Source organism: Neolamprologus brichardi, chromosome 22 (assembly GCF_056152115.1).
Source record: "Neolamprologus brichardi isolate AB-2024 chromosome 22, ASM5615211v1, whole genome shotgun sequence".
Lineage (NCBI taxonomy): Eukaryota > Metazoa > Chordata > Actinopteri > Cichliformes > Cichlidae > Neolamprologus > Neolamprologus brichardi.
In genome coordinates this window covers 8331025-8351325 of record NC_142124.1, presented here as the reverse complement: position 1 = coordinate 8351325, position 20301 = coordinate 8331025, and the positions used below count along the sequence as shown (strand labels likewise).

The 20301-nt window shown below is 41.2% G+C and overlaps 1 protein-coding gene across 2 annotated transcripts in view; it reads left to right on the top strand.

Moving 5' to 3' along the window:
• The window catches only part of pkhd1l1.1 (PKHD1 like 1, tandem duplicate 1), a 48846-nt gene that overhangs the window by 17576 nt on the left and 10969 nt on the right, over window positions 1-20301 (top strand). For both annotated transcript variants that reach the window (XM_087835184.1, XM_087835183.1), the window contains exons 32-55: window positions 437-629; window positions 2648-2790; window positions 2969-3073; window positions 3333-3518; window positions 4224-4397; window positions 4492-4694; window positions 6408-7380; window positions 7713-7961; window positions 8552-8701; window positions 11095-11269; window positions 11764-11920; window positions 12042-12198; window positions 12372-12581; window positions 13156-13285; window positions 14099-14340; window positions 14534-14670; window positions 14774-15803; window positions 16795-16986; window positions 17259-17410; window positions 17505-17664; window positions 18321-18492; window positions 18588-18676; window positions 18852-19015; window positions 19226-19355. In XM_087835184.1, the coding sequence (XP_087691310.1) occupies window positions 437-629; window positions 2648-2790; window positions 2969-3073; window positions 3333-3518; window positions 4224-4397; window positions 4492-4694; window positions 6408-7380; window positions 7713-7961; window positions 8552-8701; window positions 11095-11269; window positions 11764-11920; window positions 12042-12198; window positions 12372-12581; window positions 13156-13285; window positions 14099-14340; window positions 14534-14670; window positions 14774-15803; window positions 16795-16986; window positions 17259-17410; window positions 17505-17664; window positions 18321-18492; window positions 18588-18676; window positions 18852-19015; window positions 19226-19355 (5673 nt within the window). The remainder of the gene's footprint in view (window positions 1-436; window positions 630-2647; window positions 2791-2968; window positions 3074-3332; window positions 3519-4223; window positions 4398-4491; window positions 4695-6407; window positions 7381-7712; window positions 7962-8551; window positions 8702-11094; window positions 11270-11763; window positions 11921-12041; window positions 12199-12371; window positions 12582-13155; window positions 13286-14098; window positions 14341-14533; window positions 14671-14773; window positions 15804-16794; window positions 16987-17258; window positions 17411-17504; window positions 17665-18320; window positions 18493-18587; window positions 18677-18851; window positions 19016-19225; window positions 19356-20301) is intronic.

Here is a 20301-nt window from a genome sequence, read left to right as displayed (position 1 = left end):
AATGGCAGAGAGCGCCAAAATGTTGACGTGTGCTGTGTGTTCTGTCTGGGCTTTGTTGCTCAGAGCTGGCATGTTTCTGACCTGTCAACAGCACCTGAAAGCGTGTGTAGAAACCTCAATTGTTATGGTCTTGAGTTGTGTAATGCTGATTTGCAGGTTTACCCAGTTTTAGCCTTTTAAAGCTTTCTTAAGCTTGAGAATCTTGGCTCAGGGGGCTAACATGGCTTACCGTCTAATTATACTAAACAACTAGGAAGAAATGACACTAAAAGAATTTCTACTAATCTGCAGAACAACCCGTGACATTCATGTTTTAAAAAAGAAGAACAATGAGAGCCAACGAGGTGACAAGTGCCAGTCATCTTGGCACTTTAATGACAGAGGCTGCTACGTTGGAAAAATAAGTTGGCATACTTGTTTGTCTTTCTTTGTGCAGGCAACCGAGTTCTCACCATCCAAGGTTTGAACCTCGGGCAGCGAGGCAATGACAGCATCGTGCTTGTAGGAAGGAGGGAATGTGTCACTGTGCTTTGGACGGAAGCAAACATCACCTGTCTTCTCCCTGTGCTGCCGCCTGGCATGCATGAGGTGGACGTGCAGGTTGGGAACAATGGCTACCCCCAGACGAGGTACAGCGTCTGTCAAAGATACACTGAGTGATTTGGAAGTACTATCACGGGTTCATCTTTCGCGTGCAAAAATGAAAGACTGCTGAATTGTTTTCTCACGTGTCAGATGGGCCCAGGCGCATTCTGTGAGGGTCAGATATAAACATTGTTTTATATTTGTTTGTTTTCAGTCAATATACACTGTATAGACTGCGCCAAGGTTCCTGACACTAGAGTTTGATCCCTTCAAAGGAGTAGAAAATAAATAAGACAACAATAAACAAATAATATGATAATAAATACACAAAAAGTGGAGCATGGTTTATTGCAGACAGAGACAGGATTTGGGGTTGATTTGAAAATGTGATTAAAATCGAATTAAATAAATAAATATCGCTCTCTAGATATATCTATATCTATCTATCTATATACAGTGGGACTCACGGGAGTTACGTTCTAAAAAAACCCCGCGATAGGTGAAATCTGCAAAGTAGCCAACTTGTAGATGTTTAAGGCTGTAAAATCCCTCACTACACACTTTATACACTTTTCTCTCTTCTTTAAACGTTCTCAAAGTTCAAGCCTTCGTAGAAAAATAAGTCCAGTATTATGGAATGAAACCAAAGGCACCCGCGGTTGCCTTTGACGGTGCAAAACGTTTCGTCGACAGTGTTGTGTTTGTTGGGGAGAAGACTTAAAAATATTCAATTCAATTCAATTCAATTTTATTTATATAGCGCCAAATCACAACAAAAGTTGCCTCAGGGCGCTTCATAGATACAGAGAAAAGCCCAACAATCATATGACCCCCTATGAGCAAGCACTTTGGCGACAGTGGGAAGGAAAAACTCCCTTTTAACAGGAAGAAACCTCCGGCAGAACCAGGCTCAGGGAGGGGCGGGGCCATCTGCTGCGACCAGTTGGGGTGAGAGAAGGAAGACAGGATAGAAGACATGCTGTGGAAGAGAGACAGAGGTTAATAACAGATATGATTCAATACAGAGAGGTCTGTTAATACATAGTGAGTGAGAAAGGTGACTGGAAAGGAAAAACTCAGTGCATCATGGGAATCCCCCCGGCAGCCTACATCTATTGCAGCATAACTAAGGGAGGATTCAGGGTCACCTGGTCCAACCCTAACTATATGCTTTAGCAAAAAGGAAAGTTTTAAGCCTAATCTTGAAAGTAGAGATAGTGTCTGTCTCCCGAATCCAAACTGGAAGCTGGTTCCACAGAAGAGGGGCCTGAAAACTGAAGGCTCTCCCTCCCATTCTACACATGCAGTACAGCACTTCAGAGTCACACTGCTAGCGATCCAAGATTTATGTAAATTTGCTTAATGCAATTATTTACGAAGCTTAACGCATTCTGTACTGTACAGGAGATATGGCACGAGATTGACTAAAAATGGTCTACAGCCAATCAGGACGCAGAACACAATGCGCTGTAGAAAATAAAAATACAACATAAAAAAAGCATGCAAAATTGCGCAAAAAAAAAAAAAAAATCCGCAAAACAGCGAGTCCGCGAAAGGTGAACCACGTTATAGCGAGGGACCACTGTACATAGATCATAGACAGATAGATGAATTTATCTAAAAGCAGATATCACGTTCTGTTAAGTGCATCCTCCCAGTGAAAAGCTTTTGCTACTCAAAAATAGACTCGACTTTCTTGGAATATTTAATAAAAATCTGTAATTTCTCTACCTGTCCAAAAGATCTTCTCTCCATGAAAGGGTGCCATGTATTTGTATTCCCACCATTATTCATGAGGACAATAAAGGAAATTCTTAAGGGTATTTTTTTTTCCAGTTAAAATGTAAAACAAATGATGTAGAAAACAAAAGCCAAAAGATTTTTTTAGACTAAGGGGATTTGACACATTTTTTGACCCAAATCATTCCAAAGAACTTCTTGGAGCAAATGCTGCCATCTTATTTCAAAGCTTTATCTGAATGATCTTTGATTTCAGTGGTCAGGGCATACAAGTCCATTATTAATGGCTTTACCTTAGCTGGTCTGTTTTTTTGTTTTACAGCAATGGTGTAAACACGACCATTGAGTACATCCTGGAAGTCTACAGTGTCTCGCCGTTGTTCGGTTCTTTGATGGGAGGAACCAAGCTGACCGTTTCTGGCTCTGGTTTCAGCAGAAACGTATCTGACAACACTGTGTCTGTTGGTAAGCAACATGTGATCCAGTCGTAATTATGCCAACCGTGTGTTTTACTAGCAAATATATTTAAGCAATTTATATGAATGGAAGTTAATGATGGTGCAAAAGCTTGCAAATATTTAAAAACGGTGTAACAGAGCTGCATCACTGATCTCCTTCATGCTTTCTGTTGGCGTTGTGACAGGAAATGCTGCTTGTGAAGTGACGGCCGCCTCAGAGAATGAGCTGCGGTGTGTTGTGCAATCAGAGGAGAAGACCCACATCGTTACCAACCAGGGATTCGATCGCGGTAGTTTTATGTTTCTGTGCTTTGTGCAGCTGTCAAACTAAATCTGAGAAGCTGAAGTTGTGTACAACAGAAAGAGGATTAACTTACCGAAAACATACACCTGCGAGGAAGTTGTCGCCTGTAGTCTCTATGCAACTAAAATGCAACTGATTCGCAAAGAAATGTCTCAGATTGTGTTAGATATCAGACACTTTAATCCGTGTGTGTGTTTGTTGGTTCTTTGTGTAAATCTTATTCAACGTAACCATGCGTTTTCCAGTTTATGGGCAGGGAAATGCGTGGAGTCCAGCCTCACTCACCGTATTCGTTGGCGACACGGTAATGTGGCGTTGGGAGGCACCAGCCTTTCAGGAAGTTGGGTACCGGGTCTTCAGTGTTTCCAGCCCAAGCGGTACCTCTTATGAAGGAGGACCTTTCACCAGTGGAGAGACCAAAACTGCCCAAGGTAGAACCAGAGTCAGCTGTGCACAGATTTATCAAAAGCTTTTCCCTTCTTTATCTCCAATCACCAAAACAATCCACCATAACTTCAGTGTGTGATTTTGTTAATTAAGTTTGTGTTGCTATGGTTCTTCTTTGTTTCCCTTTAAATATTCAGATATAATCCTCTGGACTCTCATTTAAAGTTTTATTTATCCCACATTGATCTCTGTGCTTCACCCTGCGTACACTGGACATCTGAAATTGTTTTATTTACTGGATTTAGGAAGTTCAAAACTTTGAATGGAATATTCCCGCCCAAAAAGGAAACAGTATTATAAATAAATAAAACACAAACAGGTCCAACAGGGTACGGTGATAGGCAGTTTAATTTTCAGAAATCATTATAAAAAAGTAATAAACTTACTCCATATTGATGATATTAAACTCTGGTTTATTGTTGCTGTGCTGCACACTGTAGCCGCTTGTAAAACATGACCTCATTACGTCTAGATTTCATGAGTTGTATATGAGAATGACTGGACACCTTTCATTTAGTGTATGTATAGCGATGTCATGATAAGCTACACGTGTTGTGCATGAATGAGTGTGCTGTGTTACACCTTTCAACATGCGTGAGCCATACTGAACTAGATAAGCGCACAGCGTGTCCAAGAATCTGTCGTGACTTGATGTGACGTCTTTACAATCTGGGTCTCGTGTCCCTCAGGATTTTTCAGCTACCGTTTCACCGTGCCCGGGGTTTATTACTACAGCAGTGGCTACATAGACAATGCCAACCTCAGACTCCTGCAGGGAGTCGTGAGAGTCCAGAGTCGGGAGGAAAAGAGCAGCAAGGTCTCTGTCCGAGTGAAGGGCATTGAGGCCAGACATGTGGCTGGAAGTAAGTTAATATAAGTGGATAAGAAGCTATGATTGATTTATCCAGTTCTAAGGTAGAATAAATAAAAGGTAATGATCTGATTTACTTACTACAGGTTCACGTCGTGTCTCCAGAGCAGCGCCACAGTGCATTGCCTCCCCACAGTGCCAACAGTCCTATCAGACTGATACGTTTTCCCTCAGTACCTCCGCTTGCACCACTCCCATGGTTTACTCCATTTCTCCCAACCAGGGCTCATACCACAAAGTGATCCAGATCAAGGGCAAAAGCTTCAGCGACGTGGCCTGTGCTAATGAGGTCAGCAGAACTTTTTAAGACTGCATCATTGAATGAATTAAATGTAAAATATCTTCTTTGGGCAGTGATTGTCCTGCATATCCCTTCTTAAAGACCCATGTTATACATCAAAATACAGCATTGCTACATAACTTCGTTTTAGGATGCCGGAGAGTATATTCAGTATGACATAAATGTTTGATATATAATATAGGTCAATAAAAAAACAACAGTACAGGCTCCCAGAACCTTTTGAATGGCCTGATTAAATTATTCAGCTTTTATTTAATAAAACGTCTGGAACATTCGAGTGGCAGTTCTATTCAGTCTACTTTAACCAGTCATTTCCATGGGATATTTTTTGCTATCCAGAGACAGACTGGATCAAGCATTCTGAGAAAAAGAAAATACAATTAAATTAAATGATTTGTTGATCTGAATCTGTTTGATTTGACAGTTGAGATCTAAAAGTTGAGAACTAAAACGAATGGATAAACAGTAGAAATAGACAGCCATGCATGTGACTTAAAAAGATAAACAGTGGTCAAAAAATGGAAATAAATTGCTAGCTAATAAATTTTTACCTAATAGGCTGTTTAGAAAAGCATGCAATTGACATTGTTAGCTAAGTGTACCAATAAAACATAGACTGTACATAAACAATGGACTTGGCCACTGTGACTTCACATATTGCTTGGGATACTGAGTGTTTTCACCCAGCCCGTTCTCACCCCCGCAGCATAATATACAGACAATTTGTCAAGTCCCGAGGTGTTCCTGAGGAACGCGTTCTTATGCTACGCGCCGGGTTACGGATGAAATCCCGTAGAATGACGCTCCCGCGGTAATACACGTCCCAGCCATGTATTCCAGCCCTAACCCTAACCTTAACCAGCACTTTAATGACGTTAGATAGTGTTTTCCAAAGCGATTTAAGTAAAACAAACGTACAGGTGTAGATTCATTCCAACGGTTCTCATGTTTCCTCATTTTTCCGATCTCGTAATATAGGAACGTGTTGGGCACCCGGAAGCGTAATATATCGATGATTTGTCATCGATATTTAGCATAAAATGTTACATTTTGGGAGTGAGAGCGTGTTGTTTCACCATTGTCATGTGCACAAAAAGCCATTAGTTAATGAGTTTGCCCAGGTTTCTGATGCGAACAAAAAACATTGAACGTCAATCAGCAACTCATCAGGGAAGTATTGGGGGGATTAGACAAAAGTCATTTTGCAACCAGAGCTCTTGCCCCAACCCCTCTCGACACCATAAAACAGAATACAGACACAAGACACTTAAGCATTTGCACAAATAACATTGCTTCATTAAAGCATGCTGGAAAAGCTCGGTAGTTAGCTAAGATTTTGAAAAAAGTAGTAATTAAAGATTAAACAACTGAACACTAACATTAGCTAAATGTATATTAAAAACAGTAGTGGTTTAAATGAAGTTGTAAGGATTTTGTGGCTGTAAGACCTTAATGCAATGTACTTAAATTAATAAAACACTTGTGTCATTATAATGAAAGCATTCAAGCACACATGCTTAGTCCTAAGCTTCAATTAACACATAGTTAATTTCATTATACCATTTAGAAAAGTCATCTTAATCCTAAATCTCAGTTCTTACCAATAAATGTGTTGTCATTAACTGAAGCTAGACTCGATTAGCTTTGATATAGCTCTTGTTCAGACTTGTTACCCACAGTGGTGTGCTCTGTGTGCTGCAGGTGATGGTGGGAGATCAGCCCTGTCAGGTGATCAACAGCTCCCAATCTGAGATTAACTGCCAGCTCAGTCCCAGCAGTGAACTTCCCATCGGCCTTGCTCTCCCTGTGGCCGTCAGAGTCAACAACCTAGGCAACGCCATCATCGCTGTGCCAAATGAGCTTGAGCGTCGCTTTGTGGTTCTCCCAGTGGTTGACTCAGTCTCGCCTCCTATCGGAAGCCCCACTGGCCACACTAGGCTCCTCATCCGCGGTTCTGGCTTCTCAGAGGGACTCGTAATTGTAGCCAGCGAGCTCTGTCGCATCCAGTCTCTTACTTACACTTCGATCATCTGCGACACGGCGCCTTCTCAGCCACACATCGGTGATGTCATCTTTTACATGGGCCAAATCCAAAGCACCTGCCACTCAAACTGCTCCTTCCGCTACTCGTCGTCCGTCACTCCCACAGTTACCGGCATTTCCCCAGACAGCATTGATGATGTCACTACTGTGACCATCTCTGGCTCAGGGTTTGGCAGCAGCGTGGATGATGTGGCGGTTTTTGCTGGGTTGACAGAGCTAGAAGTAACCGCTGTGACCGACGGCAACATCAGCGCAAGAGTCAGCGCTCTGTCTGCAGGTGGCCACTCAGTCAAAGTGATTGTGAGAAGCAAAGGCCTCGCTTCTGGTCAGGTCACCCTGAGCAGTAAGGCACAAGCAACCCTGAACCCCAACGTGGGCAGTCTGGCGGGAGGAACGCCACTTATCTTCACAGGAAATGGCTTCGCTCGAGGGAACACAAGCGTGACGGTCGGTAGGAAACCCTGCAAGATTCAGGAGGTGACGCCGGGTCGTCTTATCTGCCTGACGCCTCCTAACACTGTGGGGCTGGTGACCGTCATTTTGCAGGTCTTCTCTGTGCAGTATCCTCCTCTCAACTTCAACTACTCCACCGCCCACACTCCTGTCATCAGCTCCATCAGCCCCACCACAGGTAACTATGATGATAGAAAGATAACAAGCAGAGGCTAATGCAGTTTCTGCAGTCTGTTTAAAAGAACGCTGACAGTATTTTGCAAGATGATTCAGTGAAATTAAGCAAAACAGAAGAACACGGAAAAAAGTCACTGAAAATTGGAAATTGTTTCAGTTTCATTTACTTTAATTTATCATTAGTGTTACTGAACAGATAAAATATTATTCCAGCTCATGACATTTATAGATTTATGTGTCATTCAGTACCGTAATATATGTATGAAGCAACAAGTCATATCTCAGATTCTTTATTTATATAGTTTCTTCATCTCCTCTGTTTATTTCCTGCAGGACCGAGCGGGTCCGTCATCACCCTGACAGGTTCAGGCTTCGGCAATGACTCTCAGCTCATCACCATCACCATAAATGGCGTCCCTTGCAATGTTTCCACGGTCTCCGACACACAGGTCCAGTTCGCCGCAGGAAACAATCCAGGGGCGACATACCCAGTCATGCTGCATCACCAGGTCAAAGGTTATGCCCAGTCAGGAGTCGTGTTCACGTATGAACTGACGCTAAGCAGTGTGCAGCCCCGTGAAGGTAAGCAATATTAAAACTTATTTATCTGCATTTTATTCAATCGTGCTTATTAAGGGAAAGAAAAACAAGAAAACACAGACAGACCTAATCGTTAAATAAAAAAATAAAACCAGATCGTTTTTTTTCTGTAGATGCATAAATCCATATTTACTGGGGCTACTTAATTTGAAGAATATCTAACATTCCTCTTGAACTTTTTTTGTGTTGAATATAAAGCAATAAAGTAAACAGAATTAAGAAAACAGAACATATGATGTCTCTAGGAAGAAAACCTGCTGTCGGGAATAACAGTGCTGGATGCATTCAGAATTTTTGTGAGAGTCGCATCTGTCTGACGGTATAGCGTTAATTACATAAAAAAGGAAGAAATAATTATATTTTTCTGATAATTGTAATTATTTTTAAGTTGTTTATAAAAAGGAATCAAATAAAAGAATTGATCACTTAAAAATCGTGTCTCAAAATACTTCACAGTGAAATAAACTGTGCAGCTTTTGTCTTTTTCTTTTATTCTTTCATTTCTTTTGATCCTCTAATCAGTTTTTTATTAGCTTACTAAATTAGTTGTTTCACTTTAATCTGCCATTCAGGTAGTTTCGGTGGCGGTGCGCTGCTGTCCATCCAGGGCTCTGGGTTTGATCCACTCAACTCCACTGTGCGGATCTGTGGGGAGGAATGCCAGGTTCACAGAGAAACATCCACATCCACCCACCTGTACTGCCGGTCTCCACCTCACAACAGTAAGTTTTACCTAAAGCAGATGATCATGCAGATGAAAAAATCTCAATCACTAATATCACTAATAAAATGTGAGTTTTGAAAATGTGCGTGCTGTAAAATGCAGCCATGGCATGCACAGTGATTGATTTCTAGGGTTATAAACGTTGCTATTATTACTGCTAAGTAATCAGTGTTGGGGAGTAACGGAATACATGTACCTCCGTTATGTATTTAAAATACAAAATATGAGTAACTGTATTCCGTTACAGTTACCGTTTAAAAAGGTGGTATTTAGAATACAGTTACTTTGTTGAAATAAATGGATTACACGGCGGAACTTCCCTGTTTCATATTGTGGCGGGTCAGGCCTGTTTGGGTTTTGTTTGACAGCTATGTTCTGTTGTTCCAGGTGGCAGCGTTACGGTTGCCATGGTTACAGGGTGACGCTCTCTCTCTGCGTGTTTCCTGGGTGAGAGAGCGCCTGTTGTTGTTGTGCTAAGCTAATAGGCAGAATGCTACAGGTATAGCTCTAAAGAATGTAGCATTATAGGCAGTGTAGTCCGTGCTGCAGGGAGAATGGACTGCCATACACGTTATGTGTCTGTGAGCGAGGGAGGGAGAAAAAGGAAAAGTACGAGCTGTCATCGAGCACAAACGGGAGCTGGAAGCATGTAAATATAATAATAACCACTGCAGCCAAGAAGAGAGCCTGAGGAGCCCAGTTGTAAGTAAGCTATTAAGCTATTAAAGCTAGTTTTCGGGTACGAGCCCGACACAGAACCCACCGTATTAGTCAGAGGTCCCTTTACTACGGTTCGGAGCCGCGGACCTTCAGTAACAGTAATAAATCACAGCAATAGTACATTCATGTTGTTGTAAACAGCATGATAATATATTAAGTAATCCAAAGTATTCAGAATACGTTACTCTCATTGAGTAACGTAATGGAATACGTTACAGAATACATTTTGGGGCATGTATTCTGTATTCTGTAATGGAATACATTTTAAAAGTAACCTTCCCAACACTGTAAGTAATGCACTGCAGTGTATTTTGAACATTTCCTTCCATTAGTTGGAAAGAAGACACATTACCCCGACAGCACGGTAGTGTATCACACTCTGTGGCTAGTGTTAGGCATTATGTAGCAGAGATGTGGGTTTGCACATTGGCAAGAGGTCATTTCTACGTCGCATAGTGCTGCTTTGCTTATGTTCCACCTCTCTGTGAGCTGCATAGAGAGGGATTCATTAGCTTTAATGTACCTTTCTCATCTAGAACACATTGGGGGTGACGCTTAACTCTGCTTAACCGATGAGGGATCTGGGCTAGCCTGTGAATCCTTGCTGGATGCATGCCCTGGTCACAATTTAAACTCTGGTCTGTTGCTCCAAAAATGAAAATGAACATGATTTTTACAGGAAAACTGATTGCTGATGGTATCCTGCTTCACAAAAAAATTAACTAAGATTGTTACAAATTAGAGATTGTACAATTCAATTCAATTCAATTCAATTTCTTTATTGTCCCACAAGGGGAAATTAGTTTAGCAGCAGGATAAAAATAAACAGAACAATAAAATAATAATAACAATAATAATGATAGAAAGTTCAAGGACAATTATTTGCCATTAAGGAGACAAGACGCAGTAGGGATAAAAGAGACCTGGAGTCTTTTAGTCCTCCTCACAGGTACTCTAAAACGGCGGCTGGAAGGCAACAACTCAAACTCACTCTCAAGTGGATGGTTCAAACAATTAATAATAGAATGAGCCTTTCTAAGCACATTTCTATTGTAAATGGCCAAAAGTCCATCTTGCCAGCGCCCTGAAATTTTGCTAGCAGTTTTTACCAGAAGTCCGAACCGATTCTTATTCTTCACCAAACCAGGCAGCGATACAAAAAGACATCACAGATTCAATAAAACTTCTATAAAACAAGGACAACATCTCAGATGAGACATTAAAAGATCAGTACAGTGTGAAAAGTCTGAGCAGCACTGTTACAATACCAAACACAAAAAGTTCACAACACCTTCACTTCTAAAATCCAGATCCACAGCTTTAATAATATTAATAGCTGCTAAATGCAAACTATTAAAAAAATATGTCCGTGACAAGCAAGATTTAATTTATTTTACCATTTAAAGTACTGTATGTGTTTTTAGGGACAAAAAAAATACTTATTATCACATCAGTAGTTGTCAGTAGCTGGTTTAAGACACCAACTGAATTCCCTAAAGGCCTTAAAGGAGACAGACTGTCCTTACGAGGAATGCTGTCAGCCTTGTCACAGGGCAGAAAACGGTCACATTTGATAAGAAGATAACTCGATATGGACGATGAGAAGATTCTGTTGTTGCGTGATTTGTCTGTCTGTGTGTGTGACTCCGTGTGTGTCCTGTATCCTTGCAGGCACTCAGTCAGAGGTCAGCTGCGTTGTTGCCATCATTAACCCACATGATGCGGTCAACGTGTCAAACGGCTTCACCTATAGATCTCAGCTGACTCCAGTGATCACTCAGGTTTCTCCTCGCAGAGGCGGCACTGCTGGAGGCACCCGGCTCACAATCACCGGCTCTGGTTTCAGGTACAGCAAAGGAAGAAAACATTTCACTCAATTGAGAGATACGCCCAAAGTGCATGGATCACTGATCAAGAATAAGTGCTCAGCCGACAAAAGATATCTGCTTTTGCTTTCACTTTCTCTGCTTGGGAACACGGGGATTACAATCCTGACTAATAGATTACAAATACTGCTTTTAATTGACCATGTTTGACACATAATGAACTGTATTAGTGTCTGAACACGTATTCATTACCACTAAGGGCCATAATTTTGTTTTTTTACACAGTCACCTGCCATCAGCTCCTTTTTAAACAATGTAAAACTCACAAAAACTAGGTGCTGCCCCTCGGCTGGCTTCCAGAAGTTTCCCATTTAGATAATTGGGCAAACTGGGAGTCGATCTTAAAGAAAGATTACTGAGGAGGTCACTGAATAAAAAGAGAGTTACAAACCCATAATAGGTTTTCTTCAGTCTGTCTCTCTTGCTTGCGTTCACTCCCCGTCCCATATTACAGCACTGACATTAACGAGATCAACGTGACGATCGCAGAGTCCGTGTGTGACGTGCAGTCCGCCAACAGCACGCACATCATCTGCGTGACCAGCGCTCAGGGGCAATCTCAGGGAACCAAAGTCAGGGTCAGCATCGGAAACCAAGGCATCGCCAAGATGGTGAGACTGATTTGTTTGTGTTTAGTAAAGTTACGCTGCTTCAAAGGAAAACAGTGCTGTCTGACTGATTTTATTGTTTCTGATTACATATTTTCATCCAGTGTTTTTTGTTGTTCTTTAGGACAACGCAGATTTCTTTTACATTGACGTGTGGTCGTCCAAGTTCACGTGGGGAGGTCTGTCTCCACCTGAGGAGGGCACGTTCGCTGTTATTACTAAAGGCCAGACCATCCTGCTGGACACCAGCACACCTGTGCTCAAAATGCTGCTTATTCAAGGTGCAAAAATTACTTCTTAGTGTGTGTTTTTACATTCAGACATTGTGTAAAAAGTCAATTATGTTGGATGCAGTGTTTGTGAAAATGCAAAATTTGGAGAACTGTTGCAGAATAAGATAAAATATTAAAATAAAAAAATTGAACAAAATTCAAACTGTTCTTTCTGCGTTCAGGAGGGACGTTAGTGTTCGATGAAGCCGACATCGAGCTGCAGGCAGAAAACATCCTGATCACCGACGGCGGTCGGCTCCAGATTGGACAGGAGGGAGCGCCGTTCCAACACAAAGCCATCATCACGCTCCATGGTCACCTGCGTTCACCTGAACTTCCTGTTTATGGAGCCAAGACGCTGGCTGTCAGAGAGGGCGTGTTGGACCTCCATGGTATGCACACACAAATTTATATTCATACACACACATAAGGTGTAGATCAGGTATAAATCAAGTTCCACATCCTAATTTGTAGTTCTTACATTTTTTTAAGGATCTTTTTTAAGATTGTTCTGTTTAAATGCAACAAAACACTCATTATGAGTTAATACAGATGTTACATTTTGTTTGTAATTCCACAGATTTTGTCACTCATTAAAATTAATAACCAAGTTGCATTTTAATATTGTTGTTTTCCTACATTAACTGAAGTAAATATTGAAATAAATACTTCTTTCACCCTTGAGGTGCACGATCGTATCATGTAGAGTCAGAAACAGAAGGCGTTCAGCAACAGAAACCTCGAATAGCTTTGACCCAATTATTTCAAAAAACACGCATTGCATGTCATGTAATAATATCATGTAATAGTAAGCTGACAGCATTTTTAGGTCTTGGTGCTCAAGGTGATTATTGTCACCTCATCTGTTTCTAAGGAACCAGGATAATAATCAAACAATAAGCCCCAAAGTGGACCAGTTTTGTAATAGTTGCTCAAGTTTAAAATGACTTTTTTTTATAAAATCAGGTATTCCTGTGCCGATCCCCTGGACCCACTTGGCCCAAACAGCAAACAGTGGCTCAAAAACGTTGAACCTGATGAAGGCGGTGACGTGGAAAGTAGGAGATGAGATCGTTATTGCCACCACTGGACACAGGTACAGCTGAGGACTGATTCATAAAAGCATAAATCCAAGTTATTCATCAGAAGCTTTAAAGCCAAAACATGGGAACTATATGCATTTAAGTGAAATGTTTAATTTACTGCGAAAAGAAATGGACAACAAAATATAAAATTACAGTGATTAGCAGCTGATATTATCTCAAGCCAAATTTTTTAAAATTTGTGTTAATAATCCTAAAATTATTTTTACAATAAAAAAAAAGATCCAGTTGGAAAGAAAACTGGACTTTAATATACTTGTCTATTAAATTGGTCAAATATTTTAAATAAATGTGCTCATTTAGTTACCTAAAGATGTGGAATGTGTAGAAAAATGTGCAACATAACAGTATATTAAATAAATTGTAGCAATTAGCATTTTTGCTGCAGGATGCTAGTTAGCAGCTAATTGCATTAAAATCTCTCGTTCCCTATATTTAAAAAACAGAACATGTTGTTCACTTTATTACTGTAATAATGAATATGTGAAATAAGATTATGTAGTAAGCAAAGAACAGAATAAACTAGCCCTGCTGAAAGCTAAATCCCATGGTTTAGCTGAGTAGCAGTAGCTACCGCCACTTTTTTTGCTAACCTAGATAGCGGGGAAATGTGCCAGGAGCTGCTGACAATCAAAAGAATGGAGGGTTAAAGATTACAAAACGTCACTGAAATGCTGTTTTATGCATTCCACAAAAAAAAGTCACTGATGTGTTTTAATCACAGGACAGCAGGAGCTTGTAGATTAAAAATAAAAGGTTTTAATAAATCTGCAGAAGGGGTAAAAATATATTTATTTATATTCCAGGCACAGTCAAAGAGAGAATGAGGTGAGGAGGATCGCCGCTGTGTCGGCTGATGGAATGACTCTCACCCTGACCAAACCGCTGAACTACACTCACCTCGGGGTGTCCGTGACGCTGCCTGATGGTACGGTGTTTGAGGGCAGAGCTGAGGTGGGGCTCCTCACCAGGAACATCGTCGTGCGAGGTTCACAGAATCAAGAATGGAATGACAAGGTTGAAGCCTGCCCGGGCGGCTTCAACACAGGTACTTAGTGATAATGGTGGATGAGGATTTTCTTCAGACACATCAGATGTTTTTTTTTTTGTTATTGTCAGCCTTAAAGTAACATATTTTTCTGTATATATGGCTGGAACCTTCCTCTGCTGTATCTGCATACTAATTCTGAGACAAGAGCAACACTGTATTTAATACATTTTTGCACTTCTGTATCCTTCAGGTGAGTTTACCACCCAGACATGTTTCCAAGGACGGTTTGGAGAGGAGGCCGGCAGCGATCAGTTTGGAGGTTGCATCATGTTCCACGCCCCCAGACCAAACGAGAATCTTGCGATTGGCCGATTGGAATATGTTGAGGTAAAATGTATTTTCATTCTCTAAACATTTCTATACTATAGTATCTTTTAAAATTATTATTAGTGTGTTAAAAGTTTGAAGTCTTTGTGCTGTTGTTCTGCAGGTTTTTCACGCCGGACAGGCCTTCAGGTTGGGACGTTATCCCATCCACTGGCATCTGATGGGAGACATCAATTACAAGTCGTACGTGAGGGGCTGTGCGATTCATCAGACCTTCAACAGGGCCGTAACCATCCACAACACCCACCGGCTTCTGGTGGAGCACAATGTGATCTACAACATCATGGGTGGGGCTTTCTTCATTGAGGACGGCATTGAGACACAGAACATCCTGCAGTACAACTTGGCTGTGTTTGTCAAACAAAGCACCAGCCTGCTAAATGATGACGTCACTCCCGCCGGCTACTGGGTCACAAATCCCAATAACATCATTCGCCACAATGCCGCTGCAGGGGGAACGCATTTTGGCTTCTGGTACCGCATGCATGACCGCCCTGATGGCCCTTCCTACAACCCAAACATCTGCCAGAAGAGAGTTCCCCTTGGTGAGTTTTATAACAACACTGTGCACTCTCAGGGCTGGTTTGGACTGTGGATCTTCCAAGATTTTTTCCCCATGAAGAACGGAGGGTGCCAGTCCTCGATCCCCGAGCCCGCTGTCTTCCGTTCTCTCACCACCTGGAACTGCGAAAAGGGTGCTGAGTGGGTCAATGTAGGCGCCGTGCAGTTCAACAACTTTCTCATGGTCAACAATGAGAAAGCAGGCATCGAAGCCAAGCGTATCGTTCAATGGGCTGTGAAGGGCTTTGGAGAAGACGGCGGGGCGACGGTGTCCAATAGCACCTTTGTGGGTCACGTGGACGAGCTCGGACTAGGCAGCAACTTCTGCACGCACCGCGGCGTCATCCTGCCTTTCGACGACGGCATGAGCGTCATTAACAGCAAGTTCATCAACTTCAACCGCAGCTCCTGCGCAAACGTCGGGGTAACCTCGATCGACGGGGTGTGTGTGGAGCTCTGTGGTGGCTGGGCTGCCAGGTTCAGTGGCATCCAGTACATGAACTCACCCAACAAGGCCGGCTTCAGGTGGGAGCATGAAGTGCAGCTGGTGGACACTGATGGCTCCCTAACAGGTAATCTTTAGTGCTTTTATTTTCTCACCATTTTCTCTCTTATACGTGTATTAGGGATGCACCGATACCGATACTGGTATCGGGTATCGGGGCCGATACTGTAAAATGTGTGTGTACTCATACTCGTAAAAGTTAACCGATACCATGAACCGATACTAACTTATTTCATTAATCAGGGGGTGGCTTGTCATTTCTGTTGTAGTTTTTTAGATTGGCTACTAGGGGGCCAATTATTATTTTATTTATTATTTATTTTATAATAATTATTTTGTTTGTTTGTTTACAATATGGACACTCTGCAATAATTTAAAAGTTTATTTTATTCTCAAACCTAATTTGTATTTATTTTATTCCAAACAGAAGTGTTTATTTATTATTCTGAAAGCTCGAGACAGTGCCAATAGTTCAGTGATATTTTGTAAATTACAATGTGGAGACTCTGCAATAATTTAACAGAAGTGCTTATTTTTCACTTGAAATTTTTTTGTGGTCATTTTTATTAAGATTTTATTTTTTATCGGCAGGGAATATAATAAAACCTGTCTTCCAATTCATTGCATTTGTGTGTGTGTGTGTGTGGTAGAAGTATCATTTTTTTGTACTCTGTATCGGCAAGTACTCAGATCCAAGTATCGGTATCGTATTGGTTTGAAACAATTGGTATCGTTGCATCCCTAACGTGTATAAAGGTTCAGTTTGTTATGTAACAGTAATACAAGCCTTGCAAGAGTCATGTTGAATTAATCTTTTCAGAAATTCTATTTATTCAAACATTCTGTTACTCTTTCATTATGCATTAAATAATCAGCCAAAGCTAACTAGTGTACTTATTTAAGGAAATTTTAAGCATCACCTCAATGCTTAATACACTTCTGCTCCTCTATTAGGAATGTTTTGTAGCAAGACTCTTTATGATTGTTTTAAAGTAAACGTAAATGTGTATGTTCTTCATATGTTTTGGTGCTTCAGTCGGTTTTCTGCTTATTTTCAGGAAACATAAATCATGTAGTTGTGCCTATGAGCGACCTGCTGGACCCTGCTCACTGCTCCCACAGTGCCGAGTGGAGCGTGGGTTTCCCCGCCGCTGTGTGCGACGAAACTGTTAACTTCCACCGTCTGGCATTTAACAACCCCTCCCCGAGCTCTCTGGTGGCCAAGAACGTCATCCTAACCAACTCACATGGTATAAAAAACTGTATTTGCTACTTTCAGATCTCATAGTTGTAGAAGAAGCTGTAATTTTGTTTTCTTACCTGTGTTGACATCTACTGGTGTTTAGAAGGAACTGCAGTAAAGATTTTACAACAGCTGAAAATGCAATCAGGAACAAACTGCAGAGAATAATATTTTATCTTTATAGGAAATGTTAGACAATTATTGTGCATTAAATGCAAACCTCCTAACATGTAAACAAACATATAAATATGTGTCCTCTGTCTCTTAAATTAAACTCAGGGAGCTCCAGGGTCCCCTTTTTGAAGAAGAGACTAACTCATCCGTTTGGATGGATGGCCTTGCTGCCCTCTGGACAGACGTACAACTGGTATTTTGAAAATGTGGATCACGTGACCAACATCACTTACAGCGGAAAATTCTACAGCTTTAAGGTAATCACGTCAAAGAACACGTGAGTAAAGAATGTTAAATACGATATAGGGCTTCGCAAACACTGATGTTTGTCGCACGTTTCTTTGCATACAGCGGGATCAGTATGTCATCGTCAACCACAACTTCACGCAGAGTCCAGACAGTTTCCAGATCATCGACAGGAGAAACGGCTCATTGACGCCACTGAGCTTCAGCGACAACAGGAACGGAGATTGGTACTTCAATGAAAGCTCCAACAACCTCTACTACATCGGTTAGACGCACCTTAATATGGATATATTGTTCTGCGCATTTTGATTTATCCTGTATTATTTTATTAAAGGAAAAGATCTTATGCATTTCCTATATATAATGTTACTATAATGTGTAAATACTACAATTTAAAAATGCCCAAAGTGTCTCCACACACTCACTTTCAGAATATTTTCTCTACCCGTGGCTCTTTATGATGTCAAAGAGAGCAGATGTCATGGTGCACAGATGTGCCTGAAACTCCTGATGTGCCCAGTTGATGAAATCACAAGAAAGCGGTCCTTAAGTTGACAGAGGCATTAGATAAAACGAGATTATACAAAGTGGATCTTCCTAACTCTCGCTCAGTCTTATATGTTAAAAAGCCAGTCATGTTACATGCTTTTTTATTACGCTGCTAGAATAGGAGCAGAATGTTTTTAAAGAGAGAAACTTGCGTTTTTTAATGAAATTGTTGCATTTTTTTAAAGAGCTTGTGCAGCGTGCAGTATGTTTACTGTGATAAAATATAAATAAGCGTTAAACTCAGGGAGGCCTGCTTTGTTATCATCCTTCTTTTTATCAACTTTGCTGTTTTTGTACATCTTACCTTCATTGGGTGCATGTTACTCTTGCTTGAATAAAGCATTCAGTAACACTGTGCTGTTCTCTTTGCAGTATCTGGGAAGACTAGCCAGCACAGTCGGAGGTCCAGCGTTGACCGATCTATGATTGACGTTCAGACAAACTTTGCGGTCTTCCGCTGTTTCTACCCCAACTGCATCCCTCCAACACCACCGCCTCCAGCCACTCTCGCGCCATTACCTAGCCGCCGACCTGGTAACTTCATGTAAGTTGTTTATTATCTTTCTATCAGAAGTTTTGTGCATTTATTTTTTTCTGGTGTGGCCTTGGTGTACCATCAAAATGTCTGTTTTTCTGTAGCCGATGGTCCAATGCTTCTTTCTGGAAAGGCTCGGCAGAAAACAACTTCACTGAGCCAACAGAGGGTGCCAACGTGGTCATCCCATCAGGTAATGAAGCTTAAAACTAGGAGTTTTTTTGGCAACATTTGAACACAAAAAGATTTTTGTTTTTTTAGGAGCAAGTTTAAAAATTAATTGTCAAAAAAGTTAATTTCTGAAAATAAAACATCTATTATAAGTATATTGTGACTAAAAATGCCTCTTTATCCTTGCTAAACCACAGGGCAGTGGGTCGTTTTGGACACCGACACTCCTCTTCTCAACAAGCTCACAGTTATCGGAGTCCTTGAGATCCCAGACACCATGAACAGCTCATCTACCGGAAAGGCTCAGTCCGTACCCGCGTACAACACTGTGGCTATAGATGCTGTCTACATCTCCATCCAGGTCTGTGTGATCAGTAATCTCTCCAAGATCCTCATCCAGAATATCACTTTAACGTAAATTTATCAGCATTTATCTCCAGCATATATTTCACTATGACAGCAGCTCTGAGTGTGTATTTGCCTACTACATAACATGATAATGTGGAAGTCACAGGTACTGTTTGACTGAGCACGATGAGTTAGGTGATGTTAACACCTGTGACTCTTTTAGGGCGGCCGGCTGATTGCAGGATGGAACGACGAGCCATTCAGAGGTCAGCTGTACATCAGGCTGAGAGGTAACCACCGCACTCCGGAGTGGCCTCTGCCAAACGGACCCAACCAGGGATCCAAAGTCTTGGGTAAGAAAACTGCTACAGACTCGTGTACTTGCCTAAACTTTTTTTTCGACTGTAGTAAAAAAATTGCCAAGTTTCCGTGTATGTACTGCAAAAATAGCTCCAACTGAAGAGACTGGTGACATTATTAAAAGCCTGTAAGTGCAACAAGACAAACCTTGCAGTTACATAATAAACATCACATAACTAAAAGCTAATATAACTGTATAAGCTAAGGAAGCAATCGATGCACTGCTTTTACCACATGGCTTTAAATCTGTGTGACATTCTCAGTCCAGCATTCCCAACAGTATTCAGATTTGTCTTGCATGAGCCATAAAGCAAATGTGCCCTTTTTGCTGTCCATACTCCTGCTCAGATTAGGGCTGTGCGATATGACCAAAATCTCATATCCCGATATTAAGACATTTATCGTCCTGATAACGATATAAATCACAAAAATGTAACATTTTCTGTAAATTCTGTGAATCTCGGGCAGCTCGTCTTGCGGGAAGTGTTTCCAGCTGCGCGTCCTTTACCTGGAGTCGAGTGTTTTAACCGATGCATGAAACTATACATTTTTAGACGTAAGTTGTAAAGGCCGCCGTTTTCTTTGTGAGTATTTATTACACGGCGTGATGCGGGGGAAAGCCTGTTCTAGCGTTTGAGTCTAAGGTTTATTTTTTAGCACCTGGCGGCTCTTTTTTAATTCTCATCCGTAAATAATCTGCTCTTTCACGCGATTCAGTTTATTTTGAAAAGTCTTAACAGGATCTTGAGCTTTATTGTGAAAGGTTTATGTGGAACATAAACAAGCGGAAACGCAAAGGTGTTACCGTCGTTGTTGCTAACCAGAACGCACAAAAACAGGCTCTTGTCCGTCCGTAGTGTGGTTATATTCAATATAAGAGAAAGAGAGAACTTTAGGAAATTAATATAGTCACTACAGTGACCATCAAAACAATGAAAA